The sequence below is a fragment of the Anomaloglossus baeobatrachus genome, chromosome 8, assembly GCF_048569485.1.
Source record: "Anomaloglossus baeobatrachus isolate aAnoBae1 chromosome 8, aAnoBae1.hap1, whole genome shotgun sequence".
Classification (NCBI taxonomy): domain Eukaryota; kingdom Metazoa; phylum Chordata; class Amphibia; order Anura; family Aromobatidae; genus Anomaloglossus; species Anomaloglossus baeobatrachus.
In genome coordinates, this window is record NC_134360.1 from 236,991,685 (window position 1) to 237,012,693 (window position 21,009).

General features: G+C 50.2%; 2 protein-coding genes across 2 annotated transcripts; both read left to right on the forward strand.

The window, feature by feature from the left end:
• The first annotated feature begins 286 nt into the window (after positions 1-286).
• LOC142249495 (CARD- and ANK-domain containing inflammasome adapter protein-like) lies at positions 287-2,602 on the forward strand. The gene has a single exon (XM_075321155.1). The coding sequence runs from the start codon at positions 287-289 to the stop codon at positions 2,600-2,602; it is 2,316 nt and encodes a 771-aa protein (XP_075177270.1).
• A 7,220-nt stretch (positions 2,603-9,822) lies between these two features.
• On the forward strand, positions 9,823-19,574 carry LOC142248941 (uncharacterized). The gene is made up of 5 exons (XM_075320411.1): positions 9,823-9,911; positions 10,447-10,487; positions 10,553-10,627; positions 11,596-11,794; positions 18,690-19,574. Exons 1-5 carry the CDS (start codon positions 9,845-9,847, stop codon positions 19,187-19,189), a joined length of 882 nt encoding a protein of 293 aa, XP_075176526.1. The 5' UTR covers positions 9,823-9,844; the 3' UTR covers positions 19,190-19,574.
• Positions 19,575-21,009: the final 1,435 nt, after the last annotated feature.

Sequence of the window (21,009 nt, forward strand, 5' to 3'; positions counted from 1 at the left end):
CAGATCACCCATTTGCATTGTACTTTTTCAGTTCTTGTATTCGCAGCAACAGTCGCTAAGCTATTATTGACTTGTTTATTAATCCGGACAAACTGCTTTACTTCCTACCTAGCGCAAACAAAAAGCGACTTGTTAGACAAAAGACTCCGGGCCGGAGTGTGTGATATGATTGCTGAGGCTCTGCTGCTTCTTACAAGGAGCTGGGATTCACTATGATGGTGTCTCGAAACGAGAAGCTGCTCCAGGCTCCATAACCAAATCCTGAGGATTCTAGAACCTTGGAATGATGAGTGCTGCGAGTTCTGTGCTGTTCCCACCTATTAGTCCTCAGGAACAGTTTACAAACCCATATGCTATAGATGTGCTGAAGACCAAGAAAGATGAACTCATCGAAGGCATCAAAAACCCAGAAGAACTCATCAACCTTCTGGTAGAACATGGGATCTTCTCCAAGGATAAGAAAATGGTGATGTCTTACTACAGGACGAGGACGGAGAAGAATTCCCGGCTGGTGGACATCTTGTTGTCTAAAGGTGAGAGAGCCTGTCGACTCTTCTTCTACCCCTGTCTCAAGCAGATAGAGCCTGGCTTATACAACAGTGTCAAACGTTACGTCAATCATGTCAATGACTCGGTTAAAGATGGGAGAAGACAATTGGTGGGATATCTATTGGAGAGGGATAAGGAAGACAATCAAGCTCCCGTTATTGAACCACCAGAAAAAAATTCCCGTAAGGAGAATTTGCCAAAGAAGGTTAAAAAGGAGCCTCCAAAACCAAGTGTCCAAGTCAAGGAGAAGAAGAGACCTAAACCGGAGACTCCAAGACAGAAGGTGGTCCAGTCATCTGATGGAGTCTTTGATGCCGTCATGAAAGGTGACCTCTCCTTGTTGGAGTCAATTCTCAAGGGTTCTGATGTGAATGCTGTAAATTCCTCAGGAGAAACTTTGCTACATGTAGCTGCTTCTAACGGACATGTCCCCGTCATCGAATTCTTGCTTTCAAAAGGTGCTAAAGTAGATGCCAAGGACAAAAAACGGAGGACGCCACTGCACCGAGCAGCTGAGAATGGCCACCTGGAGGCTGCAAAGGTTTTACTCCGAGCTGGGGCCAACATATACTCCCTGGACAATGACTCTCAATCTCCTTTACACTTAGCAGCTCAGAACAATCACCACCATCTGATAAAACTCTTCCTTCAAGAAGAAGGAAAACGCTACAAAAATAGGTCCAACTTTTTACACCTGGAGGCTGCGAAGGATAACAGTCGTCTGGTGGAGATTCTTCTGAAGAATGGCGCCAATGTGGATAGTATGGATGAGAAGAAGCAAACAGCCCTATACCACGCAGTGTCCGGCGGGCATGAAGCTACGGTCAAAGTGTTACTGGAGGCTGGCGCCAATATTGACCCGAGCATTATTGATGTGGCCTTCAACACCAATAACGAATACATTTTTGGCCTCCTCCTACAATATTCCAAGGGGCTCTCCCCCGACACCATGATCTCTGCCATGTTTAAAGCCGTCAAGCTGAACCTTTTTGGAATAATCAAAGCTTTGATTGACAAAGGCACGGACGTGAATGCAAGGAATGATATTGAGTATACGCCTCTACTCCTGGCGGCGGAGCTGGGTAAACCAGAGGCGGCACAGGCGCTCATTGAGAAAGGAGCGCACATAGAGGATCGGACGCCAAATCTGAGTACGGCTTTGCATCTGTCTGTTCAAGGGGGAGATGTTGCCATCATGGAACTGCTGCTCCGGAAGGGGATTAATGTTAATATCACCGGTCCCGGAGACCAAACTCCTCTTCATGTGGCGGCCTACCATGACAGACCGGACTTGTGTGAAATGTTACTTTCAGCTGGTGCCAGTGTGAACGTCGCCACCAAGGAGGGAATGGCTCCTTTGCATCTGGCCAGCCAGAGGAACAATGTTGACGTTGCCCAGAATCTCATAGAGCACAAAGCCAATGTAAATGCCAAAGACAAGCAATTGAGGACGCCGTTACATATGGCGGCAGAAGGAGGGGGACTCGCTCTGGTGCAGTTACTCCTCAATAATAAGGCAGACCCCAATATCTCAGATAAGGAAAAGAAGACCCCACTTCACATTGCAGCAGCTGGAGGAAACGCTGAGGTTGTGGCTGCCTTGCTCAGTAGCCAGGCCAGGTATGGTGCGAAGGACATGGACGGCTGTACCCCAATCCATTACGCCTCCATCTCCGGCAACATGGACATTGTCAAATCTTTGCTGAAAGCTGGAAAAAATAAAAACCTAGAAGATAAAAATGTCTGGAGGAAAACGCCCCTGCACCTCGCAGCCGAACATGGACATAGCGACATCATCCAATTGCTGCTGACCAATGGGGCGGCCATAGACCCGCTGGATAATAACCGTGACACCCCGCTGCACGGTGCTTGTAAATCCGGGCACCTGAGCTCTGTGCAGACCCTGGTGGGCTGGACCCAAGGCCACAAAGCTAATCTCCAGGCCACCAATAGTCTGAAGAAGACCCCACTGCAGGTGGCAGAAGCTGGAACTACCGACAGTCACCAGCAGGTGGCAACGCTCCTGAAAAAGAAAATGTTCATAATTAAATAGTAAGAAATGTAATTACAAGTGAGGAAGGAACGGCGACTGCTGCATTGAAAGGGACCTTATTGTCCTATTTATGTAATGCTTAATCAGAAAAAGCCCCAACCTCCTCATATACTTTGCAGCCGCTGCTTGCTGTCAGTGAGTATTATTAATACATTCAGAAGATGAAAACCTATATGGTCTAGACTAGAAAGGATTGCAGCAATCTTCTGTGAGTTACAGAGTCCGGAGAGATATGTTTACCTGCACTGATACAGTGTAACAAACCTACAAGACAAGAGATTGATTTGTGCCATTGATGGGTTTAGGGCTTTACAATTTATTCCTCTGGATGTAAATGTAAATGTCCTCATTCACTGACAGCAAGCAGAGGTAAGGAAATTAAACACGTGAAATATGTAATATGAGTTGTGCATTGATGGATGCTCTGCAGAGCTGACACTCCTTGTGTTTCTCATTGTGTATTCCTATGCGATGTGGTTTTGCACCATGATAGTATATTGCCTCTTTATGTCATCACTTTATCACTGATCACAGAGGCGCACAGGGCTGGGGTCGTGCTTTGATCCTTTTAGTTATTTTATTCAATGCATAATGGTGCCCTGACCCCGCACTGTGCAGCGGATCTGCAGCAAAATTATATGCAAGTCAGCCCCCTGCACAGTAGGGGACCGGAGCGCAGCTCTGCAGGGAACGATATTGGAGGGAATGCAGCCTTTAAGGGTGCTTTACGCGCTGCGATATCGGTACCGAGATCGCTAGCGAGCGTACCCGCCCCTTCGGTTGTGCGTCACGGGCAAATCGCTGACCGTGGCGCACAACATCGCTAACACCCGTCACACGGACTTACCTTCCCTGCGACGTCGCTGTTGCCGGCGAACCGCCTCCTTTCCAAAGTGGCGGTTTGTGCGGCATCACAGTGACGTCACACAGCAGCCATCCAATAGCAGAGGAGGGGCGGAGATGAGCGGGACGTAACCTCCCGCCCACCTCCTTCCTTCCGCATTGCAGGCGGCCGCAGGTAAGGAGATGTTCCTCGCTCCTGGGGTGTCGCACATAGCGATGTGCTGCCGCAGGAACGAGGAACAACATCGCTACTGACCAGACAACGATTTTCCATAAGTGAACGACCTCTCTCAGACAAACCATTTTTTGCCTCTTTTGCGATCGTTTAAGGTGGCTCCAGCCTGTCACACGCTGCGATGTCGCTAAGGACGCCGGATGTGCGTCACAAACACCGTGACCGTGACGATATATCGTTAGCGATGTCGCAGCGTGTAAATGGCCCTTTACACCAGCACTGGGTCCTTTAGTATCTGGATGGGTAGGAGTTCCAGAGGTCAAAATACATGGGAGATCTTCAGAAATAATGCTCGAGGTTCCCATTGACTTCCATTAAGGCCGCCTTACACGCAGCGACATCACTAAAGCGATGTTGTTGGGGTCACAGAATTCGTGGCGCACATCCGGCCTCGTTAGCGACGTTGTTACGTGTGAAATGTACAAGCGACCACTAACGAGCAAAAATACTCACCTTATCGTTGCTCGTTGACACGCTGTCCAGTTCCCAAATATCGTTGCTGTTGCAGGTACGATGTAGTTCGTGGTTCCTGCGGCAGCACACATCGCTATGTTTGACACCGCAGGAACGAGGAACCTCACCTTACCTGCGGCCGCCCGCAATAAGGAAGGAAGGAGGTGGGCGGGATGTTCGTCCCGCTCATCTCCACCCCTCCGCTTCGATTTGGCGGCCGCTTAGTGACGTCGCAGTGACGCCGAGCGAACCGCCCCCTTAGAATGGAGGCGGTTCACCGGTCAGAGCGACGTCGCTAGTCAGGTAAGTAGTGTGACAGGTCTGAGCGATGTTGTGTGCCACAGTTAGCGATTTGCCCATGACGCACAACCGACGGGGGCGGGTACGCTGCATAGCAAGATCGCAGCGTGTAAAGCGGCTTTTATGCTCAGTACTCGAGTTCAGCCCGTCCGAGTGTCTGACCTGCTCGTGTTGAGTACTGAGCACCCGAGCATGGTAGTGCCCGCTCATCACTAGTTACGAGTACCGAGCACCTGAGCATGGTAGTGCTCGCTCATCACTAGTTACGAGTACCAAGCACCCGAGCATGGTAGTGCCCGCTCATCACTAGTTACCAGTACTGAGCACCCGAGCATGGTAGTGCCCGCTCATCACTAGTTACCAGTACAGAGCACCTGAGCATGGTAGTGCCCGCTCATCACTAATTACGAGTACCGAGCACCTGAGCATGGTAGTGCCCGCTCATCACTAGTTACGAGTACCGAGCACCTGAGCATGGTAGTGCCCGCTCATCACTAGTTACCAGTACTGTGCACCCGAGCATGGTAGTGCCCGCTCATCACTAGTTACGAGTACTGAGCACCCGAGCATGGTAGTGCCCGCTCATCACTAGTTACCAGTACTGAGCACCTGAGCATGGTAGTGCCCGCTCATCACTAGTTACCAGTACAGAGCACCCGAGCATGGTAGTTCCCACTCATCACTAGTTACCAGTACAGAGCACCCGAGCATGGTAGTGCCCGCTCATCACTAGTTACCAGTACAGAGCATCCGAGCATGGTAGTGCCCGCTCATCACTAGTTACGAGTACTGAGCACCCGAGCATGGTAGTGCCCGCTCATCACTAGTTACGAGTACTGAGCACCCGAGCATGGTAGTGTCCGCTCATCACTAGTTACGAGTACTGAGCACCCGAGCATGGTAGTGTCCGCTCATCACTAGTTACCAGTACAGAGCATCCGAGCATGGTAGTGCCCGCTCATCACTAGTTACGAGTACTGAGCACCCGAGCATGGTAGTGTCCGCTCATCACTAGTTACCAGTACAGAGCACCCGAGCATGGTAGTGCCCGCTCATCACTAGTTACGAGTACTGAGCACCTGAGCATGGTAGTGCCCGTTCATCACTAGTTACGAGTACAGAGCACCCGAGCATGGTAGTGCCCGCTCATCACTAGTTACGAGTACTGAGCACCTGAGTATGGTAGTGCCCGCTCATGACTAGTTACCAGTACTGAGCACCTGAGCATGGTAGTGCCCGTTCATCACTAGTTACGAGTACAGAGCACCCGAGCATGGCAGTGCTCACTCATCACTAGTTACCAGTACAGAGCACACGAGCATAGTAGTGCCGGCTCATCACTAGCCAGCACCTGAAATGATAAAGCTCTGTACAATGAATTGAGCTTTGTCATCTTGGTTTCTGCCTATACAGAGCACAGCAGTCTATAATAAACTCATCTGAGCTACTTCTCTCTGCATAAAAAGTGATGCAATGACAACAGATAAGCAGCTAATGTATTAAATCAGTATTAAATGATGAGCATTGCACATGATTAACCCTAGAACGCATACCTGTCGCCTCGCAGGCCTGCTAGGTCATTTGTTTTCTATGGTAGATTGAATTGCTTGCGCGTTCTAGGGTTAAATAATGTTTTCATCCATTACTAAGAGCTGTTTTTATATTTTTACACTTTTCCTAACCCTCTGACATTTGTAATCCCAGTATTTGTTGGTGTCCCAAAAAGTGCTACAAGAATAAGAACAATTGAAAAAAAACAAACAAAATGTGTAAGGGCAAAAATTACAATTCCAATTATTTGCAAAATATAAAATAAACTTTATTAGATACAATTCAGAAAAACAAACAACACAGATACAAAATAAATAAAATAATAAAAATTGGTGGGTTAGCAACTGTGGAAACCCCAATAGTATAAAGCATAATTTGAACATGGTATCCGTGTGATAGAAAAAGTAGTGTGTGAATCAGCATACCATCATATATACAGTACGTATGTCTACACATACACATGACAACTGCTTAGTAACAATGCAATAAAAAATCATATGCTCACCCACCAAACAGCCGACGCACGTTTCACCAGTGCTTTACATTTTGTTTTCTTGGTTTTCCTAATTTTTCTAACCCTAAGATTAGAGCTAGTGGTGACTGGGTCAGGGTTACATTTAGGACTAGGGATAGTGTCATGGCTGTGGCTAAGAATAATAATATTGCACCTAAAAAAATGTAATGAAAAATTAAAAGCAAAAATATATAAAAACACAATTTATTTTCAATATTCTATGAGGATAAAACTAGGATGTTAAAGTGCAAACTATAATAATATCAGTATTTTCCTCAGGTTACATTACGTGTAAGGAGTTCAATGCTGGAGTGTTGGCAGGGACCCCTGGAGTCCTTACAGTCAATTCACCAGTTGGGGGTTACAAAATACTACTATGGTAGTACGAGCGCCGCTGATTTACAAAATGCGGATATTCCTTTAAGTGAGAAAACCCAGCTTTCATCTTTTCTATATTTATTGTGCAGTTCAATGACATATATTATTTTCTGTTATCTGCCAATTGCTGGTGATGCAGCCTACTTTAATGAGAATTGTTTACTGCAGCAATACCACAGTATTTCATTATAATGTTTGCTTTCAAAATCTTCTACACAGAACAATAAGTCACTAAGCAACTGATATAATTTACTCAAAATGTGTTTTTCACTTTTATTTATGGCTTTTGTACAGTGATCAGTACCTAACTATGGCCAGCAGGGGTCACTGTTGCCATTGATATTTCGTACACTGTGGGCTCCCTATACTATAAAGGTAAACAGTGACACCTGCAGGTCGGAACACATCATTACATGGGGTCTGATCACTGATGGTGCAGGGCAGAGGTTGTATCTCTGTATTGTATATTTATATTAAAGTTACATTATTATAAACACTGGACATGAGTTCTCATTTACCTATATGTGAGGTTTACCACATGCATAATATATAATATATACTGATCTTTGTAACATCAGCCCCCATATACACACATCACCCCCCCAGATACACACATCACCCCCCCAGATACACACATCACCCCCCCACATACACACATCACCCCCCCAGATACACACATCACCCCCCCACATACACACATCACCCCCCCACATACACACATCACCCCCCCAGATACACACATCATCCCCCACATACACACATCATCCCCCCAGATACACACATCATCCCCCAGATACACACATCACACCCCCAGATACACACATCACACCCCCAGATACACACATCACCCCCCCAGATACACACATCACCCCCCCAGATACACACATCACCCCCCCAGATACACACATCACCCCCCCACATACACACATCACCCCCCACATACACACATCACCCCCCCACATACACACATCACCCCCCCACATACACACATCACCCCCCCAGATACACACATCACCCCCCCAGATACACACATCATCCCCCACATACACACATCATCCCCCCAGATACACACATCACCCCCCCACATACACACATCACCCCCCCAGATACACACATCACCCCCCCAGATACACACATCACCCCCCCAGATACACACATCACCCCCCCAGATACACACATCACCCCCCCAGATACACACATCACCCCCCCAGATACACACATCACCCTCCAGATACACACATCACCCCCCCAGATACACACATCACCCCTCCAGATACACACATCACCCCCCCAGATACACACATCACCCCCCCAGATACACACATCACCCCCCCACATACACACATCACCCCCCCCAGATACACACATCACCCCTCCAGATACACACATCACCCCCCCAGATACACACATCACCCCCCCCAGATACACACATCACCCCTCCAGATACACACATCACCCCCCCAGATACACACATCACCCCCCCCACATACACACATCACCCCCCCCCACATACACACATCACCCCCCCCCACATACACACATCACCCCCCCCAGATACACACATCACCCTCCAGATACACACATCACCCCCCCAGATACACACATCACCCCTCCAGATACACACATCACCCCCCCAGATACACACATCACCCCCCCCCACATACACACATCACCCCCCCACATACACACATCACCCCCCCCAGATACACACATCACCCTCCAGATACACACATCATCCCCCCAGATACACACATCACCCTCCAGATACACACATCACCCTCCAGATACACACATCACCCCCCCCAGATACACACATCACCCCCCCACATACACACATCACCCCCCCCAGATACACACATCACCCTCCAGATACACACATCACCCCCCCACATACACACATCACCCCCCCCAGATACACACATCACCCTCCAGATACACACATCACCCCCCCAGATACACACATCACCCCCCTCACATACACACATCACCCCCCCCAGATACACACATCACCCTCCAGATACACACATCACCCCCCCACATACACACATCACCCTCCAGATACACACATCACCCCCCCAGATACACACATCACCCTCCAGATACACACATCACCCTCCAGATACACACATCACCCCCCAGATACACACATCATCCCCCCAGATACACACATCACCCCTCCAGATACACACATCACCCCCCCCAGATACACACATCACCCCCCCAGATACACACATCACCCCCCAGATACACACATCACCCCCCCCAGATACACACATCATCCCCCCAGATACACACATCACCCTCCAGATACACACATCACCCCCCCACATACACACATCACCCCCCCCACATACACACATCACCCCCCCCAGATACACACATCACCCTCCAGATACACACATCATCCCCCACATACACACATCATCCCCCCAGATACACACATCACCCCCCCAGATACACACATCACCCCTCCAGATACACACATCACCCCCCCAGATACACACATCACCCCCCCAGATACACACATCATCCCCCCAGATACCACCCCCCCCCCACATACACACATCACCCCCCCCAGATACACACATCACCCCTCCAGATACACACATCACCCCCCCAGATACACACATCACCCCCCCAGATACACACATCATCCCCCCAGATACACACATCACCCCCCCAGATACACACATCACCCCCCCCAGATACACACATCATGGGGGTACTGCTCCTGGATGATGGTTATGATTCCGTCTCTATGGTGATGCTTTAGCCATCAGTATACAGCTGCCTGCTAGGTGGTCAGGTGACCATTCTTCCTCTCTGCGCATGTCTTTAAACTTGGCTCCGCCCCTTCACTGCTGATTGGTAGGGAGACCGAAAGACGCTTCTGGTAGTCAAGACAACGGTCTCTCCGCCCATCTCTGGTCATGTGACTGATGTCAGCTGACCGGAAGTAAACGTAAACATGGCGAGAAACGAGGAGAAGCAGCAAGGGAGGCTAAACCGGCTGTGGCTGCAGAAGGAGAAGGCAGGTGAGCGGAGAGGAGGCGGCCGCCGTCCTGTGGCTCACACCCCTCCCCCCTCCGGGTGCCCTCATTACACTCTCTCATTTTAGCTACCCAGGTCCCCTTCTCCCCCGCCCACATCCCCCCCCCCCTTTGCCTCACTGGGTCTCCTCATAACCTCCCATTTGCCTCCCCTGGTCTTCTCTCCATCACCCCTTTGCCTCTTACCCCCTTGTGCCTCCCCTGGTCCCCTCTTACCCCCCTTCCTCCCCCCCCCCCCGTGTCTCCTCATTGCCCCCCCCTCTCTGCCTCCCCAGGTCCCCTCTTCCCTGGCCCCCTTTGCATCTTTCCCCCCTTGCCTCACTGGGTCCCCTCAATACCCCCCTCTTGCCTCCCCTGGTCCCTTCCCCCCCTTGCCTCCCTGAGTCTCCTCATTGCCCCCCCCCCTCTGCCTCCCCAGGTCCCCTTTTACCCCCCGCCCTGCCTCAGGATGTCCTCAATGCCCCCCCATCCCCCCCCGTGGTGGTCCCTGCTCTTATCTCCTGTTTTATTCTCTGTGTAGAGGGACTTGTGCGGGATGTGACAGTGAAGCGGCCACGCCTGGTGAGTGGAGCCGGGGTGGGTGGTCGGGCTGGAGCCGCGTGTTCTGAGCTTTGTGTTCTGTGCAGGGGGCGCTACACACAGCAGCCGAGGTGCGGAGGTGGATCCCGAGCATCAAGAGCGACATGGAGTATTATCTGGAGGTGAGATCTAGGGTGCGCACGGCGGCGTATGCTCCGGGTGCAGGGTGCGCACGGCGGCGTATGCTCCGGGTGCAGGGGGCGTATGCTCCGGGTGCAGGGTGCGCACGGGGGCGTATGCTCCGGGTGCAGGGTGCGCACGGGGGCGTATGCTCCGGGTGCAGGGGTCTCAACCTCGGCTTTGTATATGGGTCACCCATAGAAAAGAATTGAATTGGAGTGGCGCATTCTTTGCAGGACAAAGTGACATTTTTAGTGATACCATTTTATTTTCTATACTCCTTTTGATCACTTTTTTTTTTTAAAAAAAAATTTTGCTCATTTTTTTATTAAATGGCGTTCATCGTATGGGTTATGGTAGTGTTATACCTTGGGTCGGCACAGAAGTGGCAATAACAAACGTGCACTTATTTTGTTTATTTTAGTTTATAAAACAACATTTTTAGTTGTAAAAAAAAAATGTCATGCTTTTATTTTTAATTTTTTTTTTATCTTTATCCCATTCTTTTAAATAATATAGTCTTACAATTGTCACCATGTAGTCATTTTGGCTAATATCTTCTAGAAATTTCCCCATCTTGTGGCATTGCCGCCATCCTGGTCCCTATATTGTAGTAATGTCTCCTATTGGGCTGTTCTCCTCACACACACACAATTCTTCACATCCGTCCTTTGTTCCCTCTGCATCCTCTTTTCTGCACATGTGGGCCACAGGCGACGTTAACCTCTTGACAATGGGGGCTGCAGATGTCGGCAGCTGGTATAGGTAATATTTTCAACTGAAATAAAGTGATAACATTGGCGGCCCCTGGCCTGGGCTGCGACGTCTCAAGGCTTCTATGGTGCCTGTGTGTCGGCCGCTCTTCTTCTGTCCATTCTGATGTCAAGACCTTGTGATCCCTGCTCCTTACAGTCACGTCTTATCTCAGCGGCCCGTCCGTCCACTGATGGATCTGACCACTTTCTTGCAGCAATCTCAGCTTATTCACTATTCAGACAGAAAGATTCAAGAATTCCAGGAGAGGCTCGACGCTCTGAAGAAAGAGTATCAGAGTTATCTGTGGAAGTTGCGCCGTCTGGATCCCTCCTGCAAGAAGCATCTGTGGAAACCGCGGGGATACACGAGGAAGAGGACGATGGATGGGAAGGTGCCTTCATGGCTGAAAACAGGTGCGGGCACTGAGGTATCAGAGAAGGGGGGGGGTGTAAGAAAGATGGCGTGCGCACACACAGGGGGTGTCCTTTTAGCTTTCCAAGAGTATACTGATGGATACAGAGATTGCTTCCTGCTCCTGTAAAATCTGGGTGCTGACCACTGCTGGGGCAGCAATTCCCAACATGTCCCATCAGAATAAAGTGGCTGGTGCACGTGTGAACCTCTGCTTTGTTTATTATACATGGAAGTGCTCCAGGAGACCCATAAAGAATAGCCAAAGCAGGGGTGCACAACAGTGGTCATTGCTTCTGACCTGTGCCGTATTCAGAGCGGGATTAGTGGAGGTCTCAGTGGTTGAACCCCTACTGATCCTGTAACCAGGTGATAACTTAATGAATATTCAAATGATTAATTTGTATATTGTGACTTCATTTATACCTTTTATGACCTGAAAAAGTTTTACATAAACCATACTTCACCATTTCCAACTCTGCACCAGGCCTAAAACAAACAATAATTACAGTGCTAATAAATAGTGATGAGTGAGCACTACAATGCTTGGTACTCGTAGCAAGCAGTGCTCGAATGGGCTCGACTGGCTTACCGAGTATAATGGAAGTCTATGGGAAACTAGCATTTTTCCTGGAAATCTGGAAAAATGCAGTTTCCCATTGAATCACATTGTACTCAGGTACTTGAGTCGTGCTCATCCAAGCATCCGACTGCTTACGAGTACTGAGCACCCAAACATGGTAGTGCCCACTCATTACTACTAAAATTTCCAAAATAAAAGAAACCTTTTTCCCCCCTATAGGACTGAAGGCACAAATCTCTGAAGGTAACCTGTGGTTTCTTTGTCGCTCCATTGGGAGACCCAGACAATTAGTTTTAATTGGGTGTATAGCTTCTGCCTCCGGAGGCCACACAAAGTATTACACTTTAAAAAGTTTAACCCCTCCCCTCTGCTATACACCCTCCCGTGCATCACGGGCTCATCAGTTTTATGCTTTGTGTTGAAGGAGGCACACATGCACTCATGCTCCCATTTTAGTCAGCAGCAGCTGCTGATTATATCAGATGGAAGAAAAGAGGGCCCTAACAGGGCCCCCGGCATGCTCCCTTCTCACCCCACTAAGTCGGCGGTGTTGTTAAGGTTGAGGTACCCATTGCGGGTACACAGGCAGGAGCCACATGCCGTTTTCCTTCCCCATCCCTTAGGGGCTCTGGGGAAGTGGGATCCTATCCGGTCATCCAGGCACTGGGACCGGGCTCCCTCCGCAGCCCCTGTGGGATTCTGACGGACAGGAGACTGAGTATCATCAGGGACAGGGCCCTGCATCTACAGGTACTCTGTGTCCCCTTGGGGACGGTGCATAGAGCACCTGGACCTCAGACGCTGCAGCGACTGCAGTGATTGGTATGACGCCGGGACGACCGCGCCTGCTTGCCGGCCGCGGTTTTAACTTTAGTCCCCGGCTTTTGCGGCCTAGTGCCTTAAACTCCCGCCCCCGGCCCTGCCAGTCAGGGGGTAGGGCGGGACGGTCGGTCGGACGCCGACAGTGAGGGCTGGAGCACACTTGGCTGTCCTCTCCCCCCCCCCCCCTCACTAATCACTCTATTGCACAGATCCCCGCACAGGTACTCAGTGTCCCCTTGGGGACGGTGCATGGAGCACCTTGGCCTTAGACTTGGCAGCGATTGCGGGGTTGGTACGGGACTACCGCGCCGACCGTGCCTGCTGGCCGGCCGCGGTTTTTAACTTTAGCCCCCGGCTTTTGCGGCCTAGTGCCTTAAACTCCCGCCCCCGGACCTGCCAGTCAGGGGGAAGGGCGGGACGGTCGGGCTGACGCCGACAGTGAGGGCTGGAGCAGACTGGGCTGTTCTCCGCCCCCCTCACTAATCACTCTACGGCACAGATCCCCGCACAGGTACTCAGTGTCCCCTTGGGGACGGTGCATGGAGCACCTTGGCCTCAGACTTGGCGGCGACTGCGGGGGTAGTACGGGACTACCGCGCCTGCTGGCCGGCCGAGGTTTTTAACTTTAGCCCCCGGCTTTTGCGGCCTAGTGCCTTAAACTCCCGCCCCCGGACCTGCCAGTCAGGGGGAGAGGCGGGACGGTCGGTCTGACGCCGACAGTGAGGGCTGGAGCACACTTGGCTGTCCTCCGCCCCCCTCACTTTTCACTCCGGGACACCAGATTCCCGCACTTTTGTGGTTACGCCCACGGCCCCCTCTTCCCCTGTAAACGCCGACAGCCATGTTTTTAAGCAGCACACACTGCTTGAGCGGTCGGTAAGCCAGGTGGCTTCTTCCCATCGGGCTGGGCCACCTAGAGTGCTGAACTGTGTGTATGTATGTATGTGTGTATATATATATATATATAATTGTATGCATTTTCACAGGTTGGCTGTACATACTCAGTGATCACTGTGAGCATTGCTCGGGCCATGTGGCACTCGCTCAGCCGGAGCCTGGGGCACTGGTTGGAACTTTCACAATCCAGGGCTCAGTCTATGGACATATGGTCTGCTAAGATACTAGAAGCTTGCAGCCCAGACCGGCCCCTTACACAGGCCCCGGGCACTGCGGGATCGCTCACAGGCCCCTCTCGGTCCGCGACGCGGCGTGCTCCTGGGGGGGCCTCTAGTTATTACGTGGGGGACTCCGGCACGGACTGTAGTCCCAGACCGGCTAAGCGAGCTTGCTTAGAATCTTCCCCGACTTCATCAAGGGTCTCAGCTTGAGGACTCTCTAGAGGATGAGGCGGAGGTCGCAGCCCAGGACTCTGTCCGGACGTGGCTCTCAATGCTTCAGAGATGCTGTCCAGAAGCACAGGGCTTTCCCGGACAAGCGTTTTACTAAACGCCTTAATAACACACGTTACCCCTTCCCCTCTGACGTTGTTAAGGGTTGGGCTCAGTGTTCCAAGGTGGCCCTCCAGTCTCTAGACGGGCGGCTAGATCCGTAGTAGCAGTGGCTGACGGTTCAACGCTCAAGAATGCCACGGACAGGCAGACAGAGCTCCTAATGAAATCCATCTATGAAGCCAAAGGCGCGTCCTTTGCCCCAGCCTTTGCAGCAGTGGGGACACTCCAGGCTATCTCAGCTGCTCTGTCTGAGATTAATGCGGTCATACTCTGCTCCGCAATTAGCGTCTTTGACGTCCCAGGCGTCGGTACTTTCATCCTACGCCATGAATGCTGTCCTGGACTCGGCTTGCCGTACAGCGGTAGCATCCGCCAATCCGGTGGCAGTCCGCAGGGCCATGTGGCTACGAGAATGGAAGGCAGACTCTGCTTCCAAGAAGCTCTTGTCCGGTTTGCCATTTTCTGGCGACCGATTATTTGGCGCACAATTGGATGAATCGATTGAGCATTCCAAAGGAACGGACTCGTGCTTACCCAGCCCATACCAAAGAGACCTTAGCACTCTCAGCTAGGTCCCCATCCTTATCGTCCAACAGGCCACAGAAGAGCCAGAGAAACTCTTCTGCATGGCGGTCCAGGTCAGGGGAGCGGTCTCCACATGTCCAAGACCGTTGGATGAGAGACATTCTGTCTCACTGTTACAGGATAGAGCTCAGTTCTCGTCCTCCAACTCGTTTCTTCACAACATCTCCGCCCTCCGAGCGAGCTGATGCACGTTTTCAGGCGGTGAACACTCTGAAGGCAGGAGGAGTTGCGTTACCCGTTCCCCTTCAAGAACGTAGTCGCGGTTTTTACTCCAACTTGTTCGTGGTACCAAGAAAGGACAGATCATTCCGCCCCGTTCTGGACTTCACACTGCTCAACAGACATGTGAGAACCTGACGGTTCCGGATGGAATCTCTCCGCTTTGTCATCGCCTCGATGGCACAAGGAGACTTCCTAGCATCAATCGACATCAGGGATGCTTATCTCCATGTGCCGATTGCACCAGAGCATCAACGCTCCCTGCGTTTCGCCATCGGGGACGAACACCTTCAGTTCGGGGCACTGCCTTAGGCCTGGAAACAGCCCCACGGGTCTTCACCAAGGTCATGGCAGCAGTGGTGGCGGTCCTACACTCTCAGGACCACTCGGTGATCACTTACCTAGACGATCTTCTAGTCAAGACACCCTCCTGGGTGGCATGTCAACACAACCTGACCATTGCTCTGGAGACTCTCCAGGGGTTCGGGTGGATCATCAAATTTCCAAGGTCAAAACTGACACCGACCCAATCACTGACTTACCTCGGGATGGAGTTTCATACTCTCTCAGTGATAGTGAAGCTTCCGCTGCATAATCAGCGTTCACTACAGACAGGGGTGCACTCTCTCCTTCGGGCCCAGTCACACCCCTTGAGGCGCCTCATGCACTTTCTAAGGAAGATGGTGGCAGCAAGGGAGGCAGTTCCCTTGCGCAGTTTCGTCTGCGTCCGCTTCTATCGGACACCGCAAATGGGACAGGAGGTCGACGTCCCTAGACAAGAACGTCTCTCTTTCCTTTGCAGCAAACCCTCTCTTCAGTGGTGTCTTCTTTCCACTTCCTAGGCGAAGGGAAAATCCTTCCGGCCCCCAGCCGGGGCTGTGGTCACGACGGACGCGAGTCGGTCAGGGTGGGGAGCGGTCTTCCTCCACCACTCGGCTCAGGGAACCTGGACTCCGACAGAGTCCTCCCTTCAGATCAATGTTCTGGAGATAAGGGCAGTGTATCTAGCCCTAAAGGCGTTCCAGCGGTGGCTGGAGGGCAGGCAGATCCGAATTAAGTCGGACAACGCCGCGGCGGTTGCGTACATCAACCACCAGGGCGGCACACGCAGTCGTCAAGCCTTCCGAGAAGTTCGGCGGATTCTGCTGTGGGCGGAAGCCACAGCCTCCACCATCTCCGCAGTTCACATCCCGGGCGTAGAAAACTGGGAAGCAGATTTCTCAGTCGCCAGGGCATGGACGCAGGGGAATGGTCTCTTCACCCGGACGTGTTTCTAGAGATCTGTTGCCGCTGGGGAACGCCGGACGTCGATCTAATGGCGTCTCGGCACAACAACAAAGTCCCGGCATTCATGGCTCGGTCCAAGGATCACAGAGCTCTGGCGGCAGACGCGCTAGTTCACGACTGGTCGCAGTTTCGACTGCCTTATGTATTTCCTCCTCTGGCACTACTGCCCAGAGTGTTACGCAAGATCAGGTCTGACTGTCGCCGCACCATCCTCGTCGCTCCAGACTGGCCGAGGTGATCGTGGTACCCGGATCTGTGGCACCTCACGGTGGGTCAACCGTGGGCACTCCCAGACCGACCAGACTTGCTGTCTCAAGGGCCATTTTTCCTTCTGAATTCTGCGGCCCTAAACCTGACTGGGTGGCCATTGAGTCCTGGCTCCTAGTGTCAGCAGGGATATCTCCAGATGTCATTGCCACCATGAGACAGGCCAGGAAATCAACGTCCGCCAAGATCTATCACAGGACTTGGAGGATCTTCTTATTCTGGTGCTCTGATCAGGGTTTTACTCCCTGGCCGTTTGCCTTGCACTCTTTCCTTCAATCTGGAATGGACAAGGGCTTGTCTCTCGGCTCTCTCAAGGGACAAGTACCGGCGCTTTCCGTGTTTTTTCAAAAGCGTCTAGCCAGGCTTCCGCAGGTCCGCACGTTCCTGCAGGGGGTTGGCCACATAGTCCCACCTTACAAGCGTCCGTTAGCACCCTCGGATCTTAACAGGGTGCTGACGACTTTTCAGAAGTCACTTTTCGAGCCGATGCGGGATCTCTCTATCTCGCCTTTCGCAAAAGGTAGCCTTCCTAGTGGCAGTCACATCACTCAAAGGAGTGTCTGAGCTAGCAGCGCTGTCATGCAAAGCCCCCTTCCTGGTGTCTCACCAGGATAAGGTGGTTCTACGTCCGGTCCCGGACTTTCTCCCTAAGGTATCCCCGTTTCATCTCAATCAGGATATCTTCTTACTCTCTTTGGGTCCGCATCCAGTTCACCAATGTGAATAGGATTTGCATTTATTAGATCTGGTGAGAGCACTCTGGCTCTACATTTCTCGCACGGCGCCCCTGCGCCGGTCTGATGCGCTCTTGTCCTTATCGCGAGCCAGAGTAAGGGATTTCAGGTTTTCAAGTCAACCTTGGCTCGGTGGATCAAGGAACCGATTCTTGAAGCCTACCGTTCTTTTGGGCTTCCGATTCCTTCAGGGCTGAAAGCCCATTCTACCAGAGCCGTGGGTGCATCCTGGGCATTGCGGCACCAGGCTACGGCTCAGCAGGTGTGTCAGGCGGCTACCTGGTCGAGTCTGCACACTTTCACGAAACACTATCAGGTGCATGCCGATGATTCGGCAGATGCCAGCCTAGGTAGGCGAGTCCTTCAGGCGGCAGTTGCCCACCTGTAAGAAGGGGCCGTTTTTCGGCTCTTTTTATCGAGGTATTCTTTTACCCACCCAGGGATTGCTTTTGGACGTCCCAATTGTCTGGGTCTCCCAATGGAGCGACAAAGAAGAAGGGAATTTTGTTTACTTACCGTAAATTCCTTTTCTTCTAGCTCCTATTGGGAGACCCAGCACCCGCCCCTGTTCCCTTCGGGCTGTTGTTCTTTTGTGTACACATGTTCATGTTGAATTGTTCTTTTGGGTCATGGTTTCAGTTCTCCGAACATCCTTCGGATTGAATTTACCTTAGACCAATTTATAAGTTTCCTCCTTCCTGCTTTGGCACCAAAACTGAGGAGCCCGTGATGCACGGGAGGGTGTATAGCAGAGGGGAGGGGTTACACTTTTTAAAGTGTAATAACTTTGTGTGGCCTCCGGAGGCAGAAGCTATACACCCAATTGTCTGGGTCTCCCAATAGGAGCTAGAAGAAAAGGAATTTACGGTAAGTAAACAAAATTCCCTTCTTTTCCCCCATAGGACTGAAGGCACAAATCTCTGAAGGTAACCTGTGGTTTTTCTGTTAGGTGAACGCCCAGGGGATGCACTGCTTTCCACAATCGTCCTATCGGAAGACATTGATAAAGACCTCTGTGACCCTGAGGAGGAAGAGGATGAGCAGAGAAGTGCCCGAGAACATGAAGATGAGCAGAGGAATGCCCAAGAATATGCGGATAAGAGCGCCCGAGAACATGAGGGTGAGCAGAGGAGCGCCCCAGAACATGGTGCCACTGCACTGGATCTCACAAATGTCAGTCCTCAAGGTCAGGATGCTCCTTTAGAGTTCAGCAATGTGAATTCTCACCCCAAAGACGTCTGGCTGAGGTCGTCCTACAACACAGGGGGTGACTCTTCCAATAAACTTAAAGACATTCTCTTATCAAGCCAGGCAGAGCTGAAAGGAAACTGTGCTGCAGGGAAGAGCATGGTGAACTGGACTGAAGACCGAGCTGCTGGGGGAGGGGAGAGGAAAGGAATCCTGGGATTAGATTGTTACACGTCTTCGGAGGATGATGATGATGATTGACATTATTTGGGACCTTGGCACTTAGGACATGTTCACAGGCAGCAGTTCAGTCGCTGCAGTGTTTAGTTACAGCAGTATTTAAAAAAAAAAAAAAATCAAATCTCTGAAATAAATGTCAAAAAGCAGAAAATGTAAAACAGACGATTTTATAGTATAAAATGTGCACTTATACTCCGCAGCGTCTTCTGCCTTGTGTTATAGCCACTATTGTGCAATCCTGACTTTGTGCTTCCACTTAACAGTTCTACCAGAAGAAGGTATTAGTGAGTGCAGCTCTGGAGTATAATACAAGATAAGGAATACAATTCTCTCAACTTTTCATCTATGTACAGTTGTGTGCAAAATGTTTAGGAAAAAATGCTACAAAGTAAAAAGCTTTTAAAAAAAAAAATTTTTTTTGAAGATATCCACTACTCTAGCTCATTGTTTTTTATTCATCAGTTGTGCTATCGTGTGCTTCTAAATGTATCCAAACTCTTCTTACAGTCATATAAACCTTTTATCATGCAGATAGCATCACTTGGGCAGAAATCAGAACTGCCCAATTACTGACTGTCATTGGAGGTTGTCAGGTCCCAAACTGAACTTTAAAGTCCGGATGAACTAGTGAGTTCCAACGTCCACGGATCTACTCATCTCTACAGATAACCTATCCACAAAAGAGAACCAGAAGATAAAAATAATAATTTTTATTGTGGAAAAATAATTAAAAAAAAATGGGGTATAATGACAGTGCACAAGATGGCGTACCAGAGCAGCACAGAGAGGAGGTGCTGTTTAGAGTAAACAGATACAATGCCAATAATGAAAGACCTAATAACAAGTAACAATGTGTAAGTAGACCCTGACGAAGGCTATCGCCGAAACGTACGTTGGTTGGGACTTGGTGCCATTCCAGCGGTGAGCTTGTGCTTCAAGGTTAGTTTGATACAGTTTACTTCATGCCCTTGTATTTGTCTTCCTCTATCACAGGGGCTCTCATGCACTTGCCATTGAGTTCCACATTGTTACTTGTGATTAGGTCTTTTTCATTATTGCCATTGTATCGGTTTACTCTAACCAGCACTCCCTCTCCTTGCTGCTCTGGTACGCCATCTTGTGCACATTTCTATCATTACACCCCATTTTTTTAATTTTTCACAAAGATTATTCATTTTATCTTTTGTTTCTGGTTCTCTTTTATGGATTAGGTATTTTATTTTTGAATCCGTATCTCCATGGCTATTTGAGTAGTAGGTGGTGGTGTATATTCTCACATTGAAAAACCAGTATATATACATATATGTATATATAGATTTTTTTAATATATCTTTCTACTCTGGACATAGGCTGAAATTTGGTATGTGTCATCTCTAGAGATGAGCGAACCCGTGGAAGTTTGGTTCGGTAGATGCAGCCGGACTTTTGAAAAAGTTCAGTCTGGAACCTGGACTCCAATGGAAGTAACTAATTGGGTAGTTTGGGTCTCCGCCTATATGCAGCCCAGCCATAAACAGATCACCTCTGGGGCGGGTGGACAAGTTTTCCAATTATTTTTTTCTGTTTTTTTTAGTGCACACTACATCCGATCGTGCTGTTGTTACCCCCAGTGTGAGGCGATCAAACACTGAGCGGTTTGCACTGGTCTGAGCACTAAGTGTACCTATGAACAGGGATGCTCATTTGCATACATAAAGCATCCGAACCTTTTTTTTCTTTTTTCATAAAGTCTGTTAGGCTGGAATCACACGTGCATATAGTTTCTGATACGAGAGCAACGGATACAATATCCTAATGATCCTCAGCTAAGGCTCTGCTGAGTCCGTGACCCGATCTTGCGA